Source organism: Chanodichthys erythropterus, chromosome 8 (assembly GCF_024489055.1).
Source record: "Chanodichthys erythropterus isolate Z2021 chromosome 8, ASM2448905v1, whole genome shotgun sequence".
In the NCBI taxonomy this organism is placed as follows: domain Eukaryota; kingdom Metazoa; phylum Chordata; class Actinopteri; order Cypriniformes; family Xenocyprididae; genus Chanodichthys; species Chanodichthys erythropterus.
Genome location: NC_090228.1, coordinates 34532407 through 34547460, shown reverse-complemented (window position 1 = coordinate 34547460; position 15054 = coordinate 34532407). Strand labels below are relative to the sequence as shown.

At 40.1% G+C, this 15054-nt stretch overlaps 1 protein-coding gene across 2 annotated transcripts; it reads left to right on the top strand.

Moving 5' to 3' along the window:
* The first annotated feature begins 1738 nt into the window (after window positions 1-1738).
* On the top strand, window positions 1739-11084 carry LOC137024820 (tripartite motif-containing protein 16-like). 2 transcript variants are annotated; one of them, XM_067392706.1, is made up of 7 exons: window positions 1739-2356; window positions 6283-6378; window positions 6465-6698; window positions 8300-8508; window positions 8630-8649; window positions 9638-10148; window positions 10822-11084. In XM_067392706.1, exons 1-7 carry the CDS (start codon window positions 1787-1789, stop codon window positions 10868-10870), a joined length of 1689 nt encoding a protein of 562 aa, XP_067248807.1. In that variant the 5' UTR covers window positions 1739-1786; the 3' UTR covers window positions 10871-11084. The 2 variants fall into 2 exon arrangements, with proteins under 2 accessions (XP_067248807.1, XP_067248808.1); XM_067392707.1 differs by having other exon boundaries at window positions 8300-8485; window positions 8616-8649; window positions 9638-11084.
* Window positions 11085-15054: the final 3970 nt, after the last annotated feature.

Sequence of the window (15054 nt, the reverse complement as noted above, 5' to 3'; positions counted from 1 at the left end):
GCAATGTGTACAAAATTTAACTGCCAGGATCTTAACTGGGTCCAGGATATGCTTATTCGGCAAAGCGACAAAGCGTCGTCAAGTTTCCTCGAAAGGGAATGTCTCAGGTTATGACTGTAACCATAGTTCCCCAAGGGAACGAGACACCGCGACACCTTGCCATACTTCCTTTGTTCCTGTGACCAACTTGCTTTGGCTAATTGAAGCTAACGCTGGTCATTCCGGAAGTCCTTTAATGCTTTCCTGGCCATGACGTCACCTGCCCCGTGTCACAACTTGACAAACGTGCTTCAGACGTTCCCAAAGCGTCATCGATGAAGCATCTCACTCCCTTTTCAGACATAAACAAGACACGTTTTGTTTTACAGAGTCAAAATCTCTTTACTCCACTCTGTTGCTCACACAGAGAAGTGATTACGCGAGGCTTTGGTCCTCGACAGAAACAGAAAAACAGTCCAATACTGAAAAAAGTAATGCATCACACACCAGAAGATGGCCGATGAATTTTAGTTGTGCATCCGATGCACATTGATGCATCCAAGACTTGCTTTATACATGGCTGACTCACCTGTTCCTCAACAGTTTTTTTCTGCATCCCTTTCACTGCCCTGTCTCCTCACACTTGCCTGGTTACTTTCTTAAGCAGAGATATGGTAGAGTACTCTGGGTTCGGGCCACAATGCAATCTCAGAGCCCTTCGCCGGAGACTATGCCAAATATGCATACTCTTTTACTCTGTCTAATCATTTTTAAGTGTGAACTCGTGAAATAATATTAGAGAAACACATTAGTCCTCTCCACAGAAGCACAAAATGGCAGCTGCTATGATGATCAGAGCAGAATTGACACGTTTAGTCTTTAAACATATGAAAAATCTTCCCATTAAAACAACACTATATATGCGGAATGTGATCTGGGACTGTCGCTAGATATACTTTAACAGCATATGATTATGTTTTTCTGCCTTAGTCAAGCAGTTGTGCATTCACAATGCTTTTGTTTTTTGTGTTTAAATATATACTTTTTTTTTTAAATCAAGAAGCATTTACTAGATAAGCTGGACAATAACATCACTGATTTCTCCAGAGCTGCTGTATAGATAAATTAACTAAATTAACCTCTTAGCGTTCCTATAAAATTTGCCTAAAACGCCTAAAAAAAGCATACCCAAAGTAAATTACATGCTGTTCTTGAACCATTTGGAGTATATGCATGGTTTTGGTCTCTTTTGAAAGGTATGTGTGCAGCAGAGGGTGCAGCTGAATGCTAACAGGTTAATAACTAATGCTTTTTACAATGGAAATGAATCAACACTGAACTTACTAAAGCTGGACAGTGACATTATTTTACTCTAGAGCTGCTATACAGCTGAAATAAACCTTGTTGCATAAATGCCCTGTTATCAATCAAAAGCTGCTTTGAAACAATCTGTATTGTAAAAAGTGCTATATAAAAAAGGTGACTTGACAAAATTAAAACTTTCATGGAGAGTGAAGGAACTGTAAATCTGGACCGTTTTCAGTCCTGCAGTACCAGTGCAGTGATTAGGATGCAGTATTACTGTGGTTTTTAACTGTGTTGTCTGCTTCTCTATTATATATTCTTTGAGTGTCTGTTTAAGACTGACATCTAGTGGATGTTTTATTATCTGTGACCTTTAGACTTGCAGAGAAACACATCACTCAAACACAGAACCAGGAAACAGGAATCACATGAGTTCAGGGAAACTGAAACTGAAGTGTAGTTGAGCTGTTGTGTGTTTGTGTATCTGTATTCATACTATAAAATGGCAGAAGCCAGATTTTCTCAGGATGAGTTCCTGTGTCCAGTGTGTCTGGATCTCCTGAAGGATCCATTGACCATTCCCTGTGGACACAGTTACTGTAAGAGCTGTATTACAGACTGCTGGGATCAGGAGGATCAGAAGAGAGTCTACAGCTGCCCTCAGTGCAGACAGACCTTCAGTTCAAGACCTGCTTTAGCTAAAAACACCATGCTGGCTGAAGTGGTGGAGAAACTGAAGAAGACTAAACTTCCTGCTGACTGTTACGCTGGAGCTGGAGATGTGCAGTGTGACGTCTGTACTGGAAGAAAACACAAAGCTGTCAAGTCCTGTCTGGTGTGTCTGGAGTCTTACTGTCAGAATCACCTTGAACAACATGAGAGTTTCTTTAAAAGAAAGAGACACAATCTGACTGAAGCCACTGGACGACTGCAGGAGATGATCTGCCCGAAACACGACAAGATCCTTGAGGTTTTCTGCCGCACTGATCAGAAGTGTATATGTGTGCTGTGTATAGATGAACATAAAAACCACATTACTGTATCAGCTGCAGCACAGAGGACAGAGAAACAGGTATGATTTTACAATATGAAATAATGTAGACACACATATTCCTCATGTCCATTCATAATCTCATTTCAGGACACTATGAATCTATGGTTTTAACTAGGGATGCACTGATACTGCACTTGTGTACTTGTACTAATTACAATGCTCCAATTCCAAAAATCTATACCACACAGACAATGTTCCCTCTAAGCTGCGCGCGACTTCAGAAGTGCGCGGCCGCGCAGAAGAAATGATTGCCGCGCAGAGAACAGACATGAAAATGATTGTAGTAGTTTAAATGAGAAATAATTGCAGTGCTCTGGACAACCGCTATAGAGTTATTGTCGCTATAGAGTTGGAACCGGTGAATGCGGTTTACAGGTTTCATAGAAAGAGAACGATTGAGCTCGTGTGAGCTGGCTGGCCCTGAGCCAAATAATCAGTAGCGGTAAGAATACTGTCATGTTTGCGGACTAAATACCTCAATACGAGAGGCAACGCGAAACGTTATCATGTTTTAATGAAAAGTGGCGGAAATAACGGATGATAGGCACAGAATGCTAACAAAACTCTGAGACATTTACAATCACACACCCACCACAGGTGTAGCTTGCAAACTCAAAATACATCAGTGATATACCTCAGTTTAAATAGATTTTTGTGTGTGGTGGTGCTGTGGGTTTCAGGGATGTTTAGATAACTATAAACGTTCACTTTTCTTAAAAATATTTAGCTATCAGTTTAAATGCTTCAGTTTGTTTTCACTATATAATATATTAAAACAAATGGAAGCATTTAAACTGATATAATACTGTATATCAGTTTAAATACTTAAATATTATATTTTATTATATTACAATGTATAAAAAATTGATCTCACAAGGGATTGTTTAGGGCTCCTTGCCACAAAAAATCTTAACCTCCTGGTATATAAAATCTGGGAAATTCATAAGCAATAAACATGTGATTGATGGTTTAACACTGTCTGTTGCTAATAATTGACTGTACAAAAACACATTATGGTTGTCCCAAACCATAATTGTAACTGCTCATATTATATTATTATAAAGAATTGAACTGTCCTGCAGGAGGACAGAAATTATTTTTTAATAGAATTTCTTGGTAAAGATGTACAGTTAATACAGCAATGTGAAAAAATCTCAAGTAATCTAAAACTGCTTGTTTTCAAACATATTATTTAATAAATCACTAAGTTACATAAAGGGTCAAATAAAATAGAAACCGCAACATTAAAGTTAAATGTTGTATGATAAAACCATTTTGTGTGTGTGTGTGTTTACGTTCATTGTACAGGTCTGATATAAAGTATGTTTTTGCTCAGGTGGCCAAAATGTGCACTCAGCAGAGAAAAGTTTTGCTCAGTGAGAAAAAAAATTAGAGGGAACATTGCACACAGAGTGTATACAGTGTTTGTGTCAACTCTTCAGACAAAAAAAAAAAAAACTGTCAAAAGGAAATATTTTCTAAACCAATTTATGGCAACCAATTCGATTCATATACTTTTGGTTTCATTACCAATTATTTTTAAAAATTACAAATGCAATGTATATGCAGGTATCTGTACTCAGTGTCACCAAGTACCAAAAATGAAAGTATCAGTGTTCTGGAAAAAGTGGTATCGGTGTATCCCTAGTTTGAACCTTTGAGCATTTCCATACTAGATCTCACCATCAGTATTTGATTCATATCTATAGTGGTCGACCAATATTGTTTTTTTGATGACCGATATCTTGAAGTCAAAGTCGAGGAAGCACGATCTAAGTGCAGCAGGTTTTATTTAAAAAAAAAAAAAATAGAAAACAAACAGAACAACCAGGTATATGCAACAGAGAACTGACAATGGATTCAAGGAGAACAGAGGACCAAACGAGACTAATTAACTAGACACACCTGAACACAAACACTAATCCATCTGTAACCAAGGAGACAAACAAGTGGTGAGAAACTGAGAACAAAGAGAACATGTGACTAAAGAAAAACAAACTCTAGACATATACAACTAAACAGAACAAAACTCAAACGTTACAGTATCCAGCCCTCCCGGCAGATGCAACCTTGCGCTGTATAACATCCACAAGGGTGGGAGGGTTGGCGCTTTGGAGGCTGACAAGGATGTGGTTTAGCGGGACGGGAAGCCTCCAGGGCAGATTGGGTAGCTCAGGGGGCCAAGGCGGTGCCGATGTTCTGGGGGCCACAACGGCATGGGCAGGTCAGGGGTCATGGCGGCGTAGGCAGCTCAAGGGGCCATGGCAGCGCAGACTGTTCAGGGGGCCATGGAGGCACCGGTAATTCAGGGGGCCAGGGCGGTGCTGCCTCAGTGGCCTTCACCCAGGGGCTTAGCTTGGTCACTACACCAGAGGGTGTACTGCACCCCCCAAAATTTTCTTGGGACAGCCTATCAGATTCATGCCAGGGATAGGCTGTTGGGCTGGAGCGGTCTCTGGAATGGGCTTTTGGGCTGGACTCTGGATGGGAACTGGAGCCCCCTCTGGGCTTGGGTAAGGGATGGGAACCATCACTGAACTGAGGTCAGGGACTGGATCCTGGGTGAGGAAGAGATACAGAGCCGTGGCGGCAACCACCTCACGACAATGCTCTGGAGTGGCGGCCATTTTGATATGATAGTCAAGGGCTGGAGCTTTGGTTTCCTCCTCACTCTCCACGATAGTAAAGGGGGATCCATTGTGTCTTCAATAGAAAACAAACAGAACAACCAAGTATATGCAACAGAGAACTGACAATGGAACTGAAGAAAACACAGGGCTTAAATACAAAGAGAACAGAGGACCAAACGAGACTAATTAACTAGACACACTTGAACACAAACGCTAATCAATCTGTAACCAAGGAGACAAACAAGTGGCGGGAAACTGAGAACAAAGAGAACATGTGACTAAAGAAAAACAAACTCTAGACATATACAACTAAACAGAACAAAACTCAAACGTTACAGATATAAAGCGAATATATATACTTTAATAAATTAGAAATAAATCATTTGAAAAGTAATTAAAAAATAAATCTCTAAATTATACAGGCTTTCTTTAGGCTTTCTTTTTTCAACTTGTAATCATATTACAGTATTTTTCACAAATAAATAAAGACTGTAACCAACAGGGCACTCAGATATGTGGTAAGTTTGTGCTCACTGGGAATCATATTTTTTCAAATAAAGACAAAGTAACACTAATTTTACATACAGCACAGAGTAAAAATGACATGAACATGACATAGTGGGCAACTGAAAATAGTGCAGCATAGTTTGAAATTAAGGGTTTAAAGTTTGACAATCGTGAAGCTGAACTCTCCTGTCCACATTCACTTCAAGATTACTTTTTGTGTGCGAAAACAAAACAAAAATAACAACTATTCAACAATATCTTCTCTCGTCCAGCGCTTTCAGGTTCTACGTCAGAACGCCGAATCATTATTGGCCGGCTCGTGCATCAGTATCACACGCATTCATCGATCAGCTTTGGCCAATAATGAGCCGGCATTCGGACGTAAACAAGAAAGCCTTCACTGTACTTACTGCGTCACCTGTGTGAGGAGAATGACAGGGAAGAGAAGAGATTGATGAATAAAGTCTTTATTTTTGTTTTTGCACACAAAAAGTATTTTCGTCTTCGTCGTTAAAGCACTGAAGTCACATGACTGTTTTAACAATGTCTTTAGTATCTTTCTGGACCTTGAAAGTGATGGTTAAATTGCTGTCTATGGGGGATAAAAAAATCTCACGGATTTCATCAAAAATATGGAATAACATGAGGGTGAGTAATTAATGACAGAATTTTCATTTTTGAACTAACCCTTTAAAAAAATACCAAATATCAGCTAATATATCGGCATTGGTGATATACTGTATCAGTCAACCACTATTCATATCAGCTGTTCACATGATGATTTTGTGTAATTGGTTTGTCCTTTAGCACCAGCTGAAGGAGACGCAGAGGTCGTTCCAGCAGAGGATCCAGCAGAGAGAGAAAGATCTTCAGCAGCTGAGAGAGGCTGTGGAGTCCCATAAGGTGAGTCTGGAGAAGAAGAGAAGTTTGAGAGGTCTCAGTCAGGACTCACTGAAGACACTGTGTGATTGTGATGTGTGTCCTAACAGCGCTCTGCACAGACAGCAGTGGAGGACAGTGAGAGGATCTTCACTGAGCTCATCCGCTCCATTGAGAGAAGCCGCTCTGAGGCCACACAGCGGATCAGAGATCAGGAAAAGACTGCAGTGAGTCGAGCTGAAGGACGACTGGAGCGACTGGAGCAGGAGATCAATGATCTGAGGAGGAGAGACGCTGAACTGGAGCAGCTTTCACACACACAGGATCACATCCATTTCCTGCAGGTAACAGAGATCTAGAAGAACAGGATCATAGTGGACTTGAGCAAGAGACTCACAGAGAAACATTTCTAAAATTACATAAATACTTCAGAAAAACTGATCAAATCAGGGCAATTAAAGAGAATTAGCAAATATGACTAAAATATCCAGGCAGACACTATGTCAAAACGGCAATCAAGAAATGTACAGATATCCTCGGTAAAACATGCATCATTTTCAGTGTCAACGATACAAATAAGCCAAATTAAATGCAAAAACTGGCCAATATAAGTGATCAAAATAAGCAACGTAATTAGCAGGTATTTTATGCTTGTCATGGTGTGTGCATGAACAGTCAAAACCGTGTTATTCATTGATAAATACTGTATGATAATCTGACAGCAAAACATGAGCAACAACAATAATGCACTTAACTTTCCAGACAGAACAACAGCACGTCTTTTATGAAGTACAAATTGTAGAAAATAATGCAGACCTTTGCACAGTCAAAACTGTTCAGGTCCAGCAGCTTATAATCTAGACAGTTTAAAAGATGTCCTGATGCAGGACAGGATCGTATAGTCCAATATTCAGTTTTGATTTTGATTAAATTAATAAACTGTACTTTGATTTCAGAGATATATTAACTAGAACCTTTGCATCATCTCCCACCACAGGTGTAATTCACATTTTGAGAGCCACTCTCTCACTCTTTATCATAAAAGAAATATACATTTCTTTCTTTTTTGAGTGTGTAGAATAAATTATTACATTTGTGATAAGATTCACTGGACTAAAATACCTTATTTGAATTTGATGAATTATAGTGAATAAATAGACATTTTATTTGACCGCTTTCTCTCACTATACTATTTTATATTATATATTAAAGCCGTTTTACTTTTAAAGATAAAAAAAAAAAAAAAAACATTTTGATGACAGCATGTGAAGTACCAGGTTGGCTGTTTCTATATTGCTGTATGGATGCATGCTGGCATGATAAAAGTGTAATAACTACATAATATTAAATAATTTATTAGGAAAGTAATATTAAAGGCATGAGATCGAGTGTAGACAAAAAAGGTGGTATATTCATTACAAATCCTGGAAGACAGCTGGTGCATGTTGCATTATCAAATGCACGTTTAAAGCGACTTGTGGATCACAGATCACAAGCTTGGCACTTATCAAATGATCATTTTGAGATTTTAAGGATATGCTGAATATAGCCACTAGATGGAGCTGAAAGCTCATGCAGAGCCATTGAAAGCAAGCCATGCATAAAATGACCACTAACTGCTCAAAAGTTATTAATAATTCTTGATCTACTGTTAGCTTTTGAAATGCTTTTCCTGATCAAATCTACTCAACCCTCAAACCCTACTCAACATTTATGTTCTTAGCAAATGATTTATCATCCAAACAAAATGATGTATTAGAAAGTTCACATATACTCTAATTTGTTATTCTAATATAATAATTATGAGAAGAATGAAGCTGATGCTGTGAAAGTGCTGGATTGAGGAGAGTTATTAAAGATCAACAAGAGCTGCTCAAATCTGACAGTAGTGCAGGTTATTGTCTGAAGTGTGGAGGTGATGAGCTTTGATTTCTGTTTTCTGTAGAGTTTCCAGTCTCTCTCAACTCCTCCTGAATCTACAGACGTAAATGACAATCCCTTCAGTTCTCTCTCCTCTTTTGATGACGTGAGAGAATCTGTCCATCAGCTGAGAGACAAACTGGAGGATTTCTGCAGAGAGGAGCTCAAGAAGATCAGAGGTAAAGTCCTGGAGATTCACCTACTCTCAGAAATGATCCTCCATCATCTCATATCATGTAGAAGATCACATTAGTCTTAGGAACGGATGCAGGGATCATTTTCTCTTGACATGATAATCACACTCTTCATGTCTGTTGATTTCCACAGTCACTTTCACCAACATTGTTCCCAGGACCAGGAACGACTTCCTACAATGTAAGTCACTAAGAAAACAAGCAGAAAAACTCACTGATACCTCTTTTCCACCAAGGCAGTTTGAGTGCTGGTTCGGAGCCAGAGCCTAGTTTCAAATCAGTTCTTTGTCTTTCGACACACAAAGCACTAGCTCCGAACCAGGAAAAGTGGTTCGTAAGTAGCACCAAAACATTGCTGGGCTAGAAGTAAGAACCGCTTGCGTCAGGGGTTGGGGACGGGGTTACCGTGATCAACAAGAATCTTGTGACCGGCATTTTTGAAATAGCAGCTAATCGAGCTAATAGCAGCTCGATCGTAATCTCCATCTATATACAAATTACAGCGAGCCGTGTTTGGATGACGATGTAGGTTTGCAAAGCCATGAGCATCAACAGTAGTGAAACATCCGTGATTGTTGATGGAAGGCTTGTTCAAGATGCATCGGAGCAGCATGGTCCGATTCGGAGCGCGGACCGGGTGACATCAGAGTGCCGCAGGTCCACGGGTGTGTTTGTAGAGCATACGACTCCTTGTGCTTTTGGATCGTTCTCGCGGTGTTTTGATGTCATGAACCGATCACTCTGCGGGAAGCCGATGCATCTTGAACAAGCCTGGTGTGTTTGTGTTTTTGTTTGGAGTTGCAGTGCTAGCTTTGCTGTGAAATATGAGACATAGACAGTGACGTAAATCCTGGCTCTGTGCTGCTCTCTAGCCCGTGGAAAGGCAAACCGGTTCTTAGAAGGCTCATCAGTTGAACCAACTCTGAACTGGCACTAGCACTAGCTCTGAACTAGCACCCGGTTCGTGCTGGTGGAAAGGGGGTATGAGTGTGTTCATGTTCTTCCTGTAGAAGGAGAAAGAAAACATGATAGAAGAGTTTTATAGTTGATCATGTAAATGATGATTTGCACAGGATATCTGGTAAACTGTACTGATACATTGATGATATATTAAACATGAAGAGTTCAGATTGATAATTCCTAATTCTGATGTGTTTTATCTCCATCAGATTCCCATCAGTTCACTCTGGATCTGAACACAGTGAATAAACTCCTCCATCTGTCTGAGAGGAACAGAGTGATTACTGTCACTGTCACAGATCAGCCGTATCCTGATCATCCAGACAGATTTGATATGTGGCAGGTGTTGTGTAGAGAGAGTGTGTGTGGACGCTGTTACTGGGAGATTGAGTGGAGAGGACGAGTGTATATATCAGTGTCAAATATGAGCATCAGCAGGAAGGGATGGGGTGTTGAGTGTTGGTTTGGATATAATGATCAGTCCTGGAGTTTGTTCTGCTCTTCCTCCAGTTACTCATTCAGACACAAAAAGAAAGAGACTAAACTCTCTGTAGAGTCCATCAGCAGGAGAATAGGAGTGTATGTGGATCACAGAGCAGGAACTCTGTCCTTCTACAGCGTCTCTGGAGACACAATGATCCTCATTCACACAGTCCAGACCACATTCACTCAACCGCTCTATCCTGGGTTTTATGTTTGTTATGGATCATCAGTGAAACTGTGTTGATTTAGAACTTCAGTCACCGATGCCTGTGAGATATTTATCTGGACCTGTCTGCAACTCAAGAGTCATGCAGTGTGAAATGTGTTTTGACTAGAAATTACATCTGTGATGACCTACAGCCAATGACAGAGCAAGATACAGGGAAAGAGATAGTTCAGAGGGAGTCAGAGACCTGCAACAGAAAGCATGATTTCTGCAAGCAACCATCCTCTCCTTCATATTATTATTTTCTTTTTTCTTGCTGCACAGAAAACTGTGCACAGAAAACTTGGATCACAAGATTCTTGCATGGATCATTTTAGCAAGAAGAAATTCAGTCTCACGCATGAACTCATGTTATTTCCTGTATTAATTCTCACATGTGTTTGGTTATGAAACTTAATTTTCCAGACAGAGTTGTTGGTAGGGATGCACTGATACCATTTTTTAAGGACTGAGTATGAGTACTGATACTTTTTTTCTAGTACTCGCCGATACCGATGCCTATACATCTATTAATTTCTCTCTCTCTCCTTTTTTTTTGTTTTTTTTTTTGGTGATGTTGCAGTTTTACAAGCACTACACAGTGAGACTAATGAATGTGTGAAGTCCTTACATTAATGCACCACTAGATGACACTCAAGCTTCTTGAGTTAGATATGTACATAGGAAGTAAGTGAGAAGAATGAGAAAGAATGCTGAGCATGTGCATGCATGTTATCCTGCTTGTTCCTATTAGTTATTAAAGGGATAGTTCACCCAAAAATGAAAATTTGATGTTTATCTGCTTACCCCCAGCGCATCCAAGATGTAGGTGACTTTGTTTCTTCAGTAGAACACAAATGATGATTTTAACTCCAACCGTTGCGGTCAGTCAGTCTTATAATGGGTGTCAGTGGGAACTTCTTTTATAAGAGTAAATAAAACTTGCTTAGACAAATCCAAATTAAACCCTGCGGCTTGTGACGACACATTAATGTCCTAAGACACGAAACGATCGGTTTGTGTGAGAAACCGAACACTATTTATATAATTTTTTACTGCGTTCAGCATTCGCTTAGTGAGGTCTGATCGCGCTCTGACAACGGAAGTGATCTTTCGCGCTTATACTTCAATGAGTGCGAGACATCACTTCCGTTGTCAGAGCGTGATCAGACCTCACTAAGCGAATGCTGAACGCAGTTGGACATAGTGGTGTAGTGGTGAATGCCTAAGAAATGAGAGTGGATTTCGCTGGTCTGATGAAGCTCAACAAAGCTTGGCTGAGGTAAAATGCTACTGGTAAACAGTCCTGCTCTTGCACTCTTTGACCCGGTGCTGCCAGTGGTCATTTCTACTGATGCGTCTGCTTACGGACTAGGTGCCGTCTTCGCACAAATATGCACTGATGGTCAAGAATGTACTGTTGCTTTCGCATCCAGAACACTCACCCCAGCTGAACAGAAATACTCCACTGTTGAAAAGGAGGCTCTGACATGTGTTTAGGCAGTGGAAAGGTGGAGGACATACTTGTGGGGCTGCAGATTTACTCTGCGGACTGACCATCAAGCCTTAATGACGCTGCTGACCACAAAAGGGACTGATAGAGCTGGTAAGCGCATAGCCCGGTGGGCTGCTCGGTTGCTCTGTTTCAACTACGCAGTTGAGTACCATGCTGGATCTGAAAACCACACTGATGATTGTCTGTCCCGCTTGCCCCTGCCTCTTGCTTTGGATGCTGAGTCAGATACCGAGCCCGAGTTTGTTGCTTTACTGTCCACTGGTCCAACTGCCATATCCCAAGATGAGTTTGCTGCTGCCTCTGCTCACTGTTCTGAACTCTCTGCACTGCGCACACAAATTGCGAGTGGATGGCCTCCATCTTCTTCTGCTCTGGATCCTGTTCTTCGCCTGCACTACAAACTCAGACATGAGTTCAGTGTGCAAGCTGATTTTGTGTTTAGAGGGTCTCGATTAGTGGTAGCTGGGGAAATGCATGAGCCATTGGTCTGCATTGCACATGAGGGCCATCAGGGGATTGTGAGAACAAAGCAACACCTGCATGAAATGTATTGGTGGCCCAAAATGGACACACTTGTGGCAGAGAAAATTACTGCCTGTCAGTTATGCCTTTCTCTGGATAAAACTGCGAAAGCCTCTGCTGTTCCACTCCAGCCTGTTCCTTTACTTTCTGCGCCTTGGGAAAAACTGGCAATAGACATTGTGGGCCCTTTTGAGACTGCTGTCTGGGACTGTTGATATGCTCTGACACTCACTATCATAGTCAATGACCTGAGGTAGCTTTTACTGCGTTTGTTGCAGCAAAACAGGTGACTGCATTTCTTACCTCTGTCTTTAGTAGACACGGCAACCCGACCACTCTGGTCAGTGATAATGGACTTCAGTTCACTTCCCCAGAGTTCGCCGTTTTCCTGAAAGAGAGAGACATTAAGCACATTCGCACATCAGTGTATCATCCTGCTGCAAATGGAGCTATTGAACGCTTCCACAGAGTTCTTAAAAGTACAATTCAATCAGCAATCCTACAATCAGCACCATGGAAAACAACAGTGACTGACTTCCTGCAGATCCTTCACGCTACACCTCATGCTGTGACAGGCGTTTCCCTCTTCGAATTACTTCATGGAAGGAAAATGCATACCTGCCTCAATGTCCTGAAACCCTCACCTTCTGGTCATGAGCCTAAACAGCTGCAGAAGCGTGTTTCATCACGTCAGGATGTCATGAAATCTCGCTTTGACCATAAGCATCAAGTGCGCCATTTTTCTTTCCAAAAAGGGGATAAAGTACACATTAAAAAGTCAGTACATGTACCAAAAGCCCATCCAAAATTCAGGTTAGGAAAAAAGTTGGCCCTTACACCTATCTCTTGGATGATAGAAAGAAGTGGCATGCATCGTGTCTTGCACCCGTGCCGCCTAAAGCGATGGATAATGGACTGACCATCAATGCTGAAAACTTGATTCCCTCTCATGTTCCATTGTCTGGAAATTCAGTGTCTTCTGATGCTTGTCCATGGGAGAGACGTCAAAGACGTGAGCCAGGTTGGCTAAAGGACTATGTCCATTAGGGACAGAAACTGACATGGACTTTTGCAACATACATTACACACTCTCACATGAAAATTCAAATATTGAATAGTAGTTGAGAAGTTTTGTTCATATTGCTTATTTTAAATGCTCTTTTGCATTCATTTAATGTGTTGCTTAGTGTATAATTCATATACATGTGAAATTGTTGATACATTGCAGATTTTATGTTCTTTATAATCTCTATTTCATGCCAATTGTCTGCTAAAGAAAGAATTCATTTAACTAAGAGGGGAATATGTGATGTCACATTAATGCACCACTAGATGGCACTCAAGCTTCTTGAGTTAGATATGTACATAGGAAGTAAGTGAGAAGAATGAGAAAGAATGCTGAGCATGTTCATGCATGTTATCCTGCTTGTTCCTATTTAGTTTTAGAAACTAAAGTTTCCTTAGTTTTCCATAGTTTTGTGCTTCTTGTCTACATGAAGACTTAACAGAATGTAGGACAGCTTCTTTAGTATTACTCTAATGAAAAAAGTAATAATTTTTTATGTGCTTGTCACAAACCTAAAGAACAAAAATTTCACAGTGTCCAATAACCTTCAAAGGGTATAATTACCAATATATATAATTGTTGTTATATAAAAAGAAATTTACAAACAAATTACAAACAATACAACAAATACTATAGAGATACAAATAAAATAAACTTGTTTTTCAGATACAGTAGGTTTATTTACCATGTATACATTTATTTAACGTATTTTGTTGTTTTATTAACATTAATGACAAGTTAGGCTACGGCCCCTTTAAGACCGAATCCATGGATACTGACACACATCCTGTTTTCACCCAAATGTTTATGTCCACTTAAGCAATAACCGACTGTATTTACATGAGCTACTCCACACGATGGACATTTTGACAACTATGCGTGCATTTGACCATTCAGGCACGAGGAGAACTGATCACGCGCTGTCGGAGAGAACTGAGATCGCGAGAGTGCGTGCCAGAGAGAGCGCTTCTGGTCTGTGTCATTCAGCGTGATTCTGCCTATCCCGCTAATCAATAACGAATTGTGATTGAAAGCATGCAGTTCGCAATGTGTGTGTTGTCATTAATTTTGAAGTATTTCCACACCTCTGAGGCTGCCTCAGGTGTCTCTGTGCACGGACAATTCTGTCAGTTACGTCACGTGAGGTATCGGTCTTTGGTATCGGGGGTATTTTTACAAGTACGAGTACAAGTACAAGCACATGAGCTTGGTATCGAGCCCAATACCGATACTAGTATCGGTATCAGTGCATCCCTAGTTGTTGGTGAAAAAAGAAGAGGCGAGCAGTAACACAACTACAACTGACTACAAACACACAGCCTTAATCAACTGAAGATAAAAGAAGACATTAAATCTCTCAAGATCTCAGCAGATGACTCCAAAATCAGCATTATCATCTTCACTCATTACTAACCAGTTTGACTTTATTTCTTTCATATGTCTACAGAAGTTCTTCTTAAGAATTAAGAAGTTTAGCTCTAGATGTTTTATTGGTTTAATAATGGTCATCATTATGGTGAGTAATGTTTCATTTAATTAAACTGTTGACTTTAATTAAACTCTTAATTTTCTATTAACAATTTCAATAGTGTTTCACTGACACATTCCTTTTCACATTGTTAAAGAAAGAGAATAAAGAAGCAGATCAGCTAAAGTTGCCTGCTAGTATGATTTTTAAACAAATGTCAAAGTGGTGACTTCCAGTTTTCAATCGAAAGGTACTTTTTTTAAAGGGGTGGTTCAGTGGTTTTTATCTAGGCTTGATTGTGTTTTTGGGGCACACTTTAACATGTCTTAATGCTTTGGTTTTTTTTTTTTTTTTTGAAAACGCTGT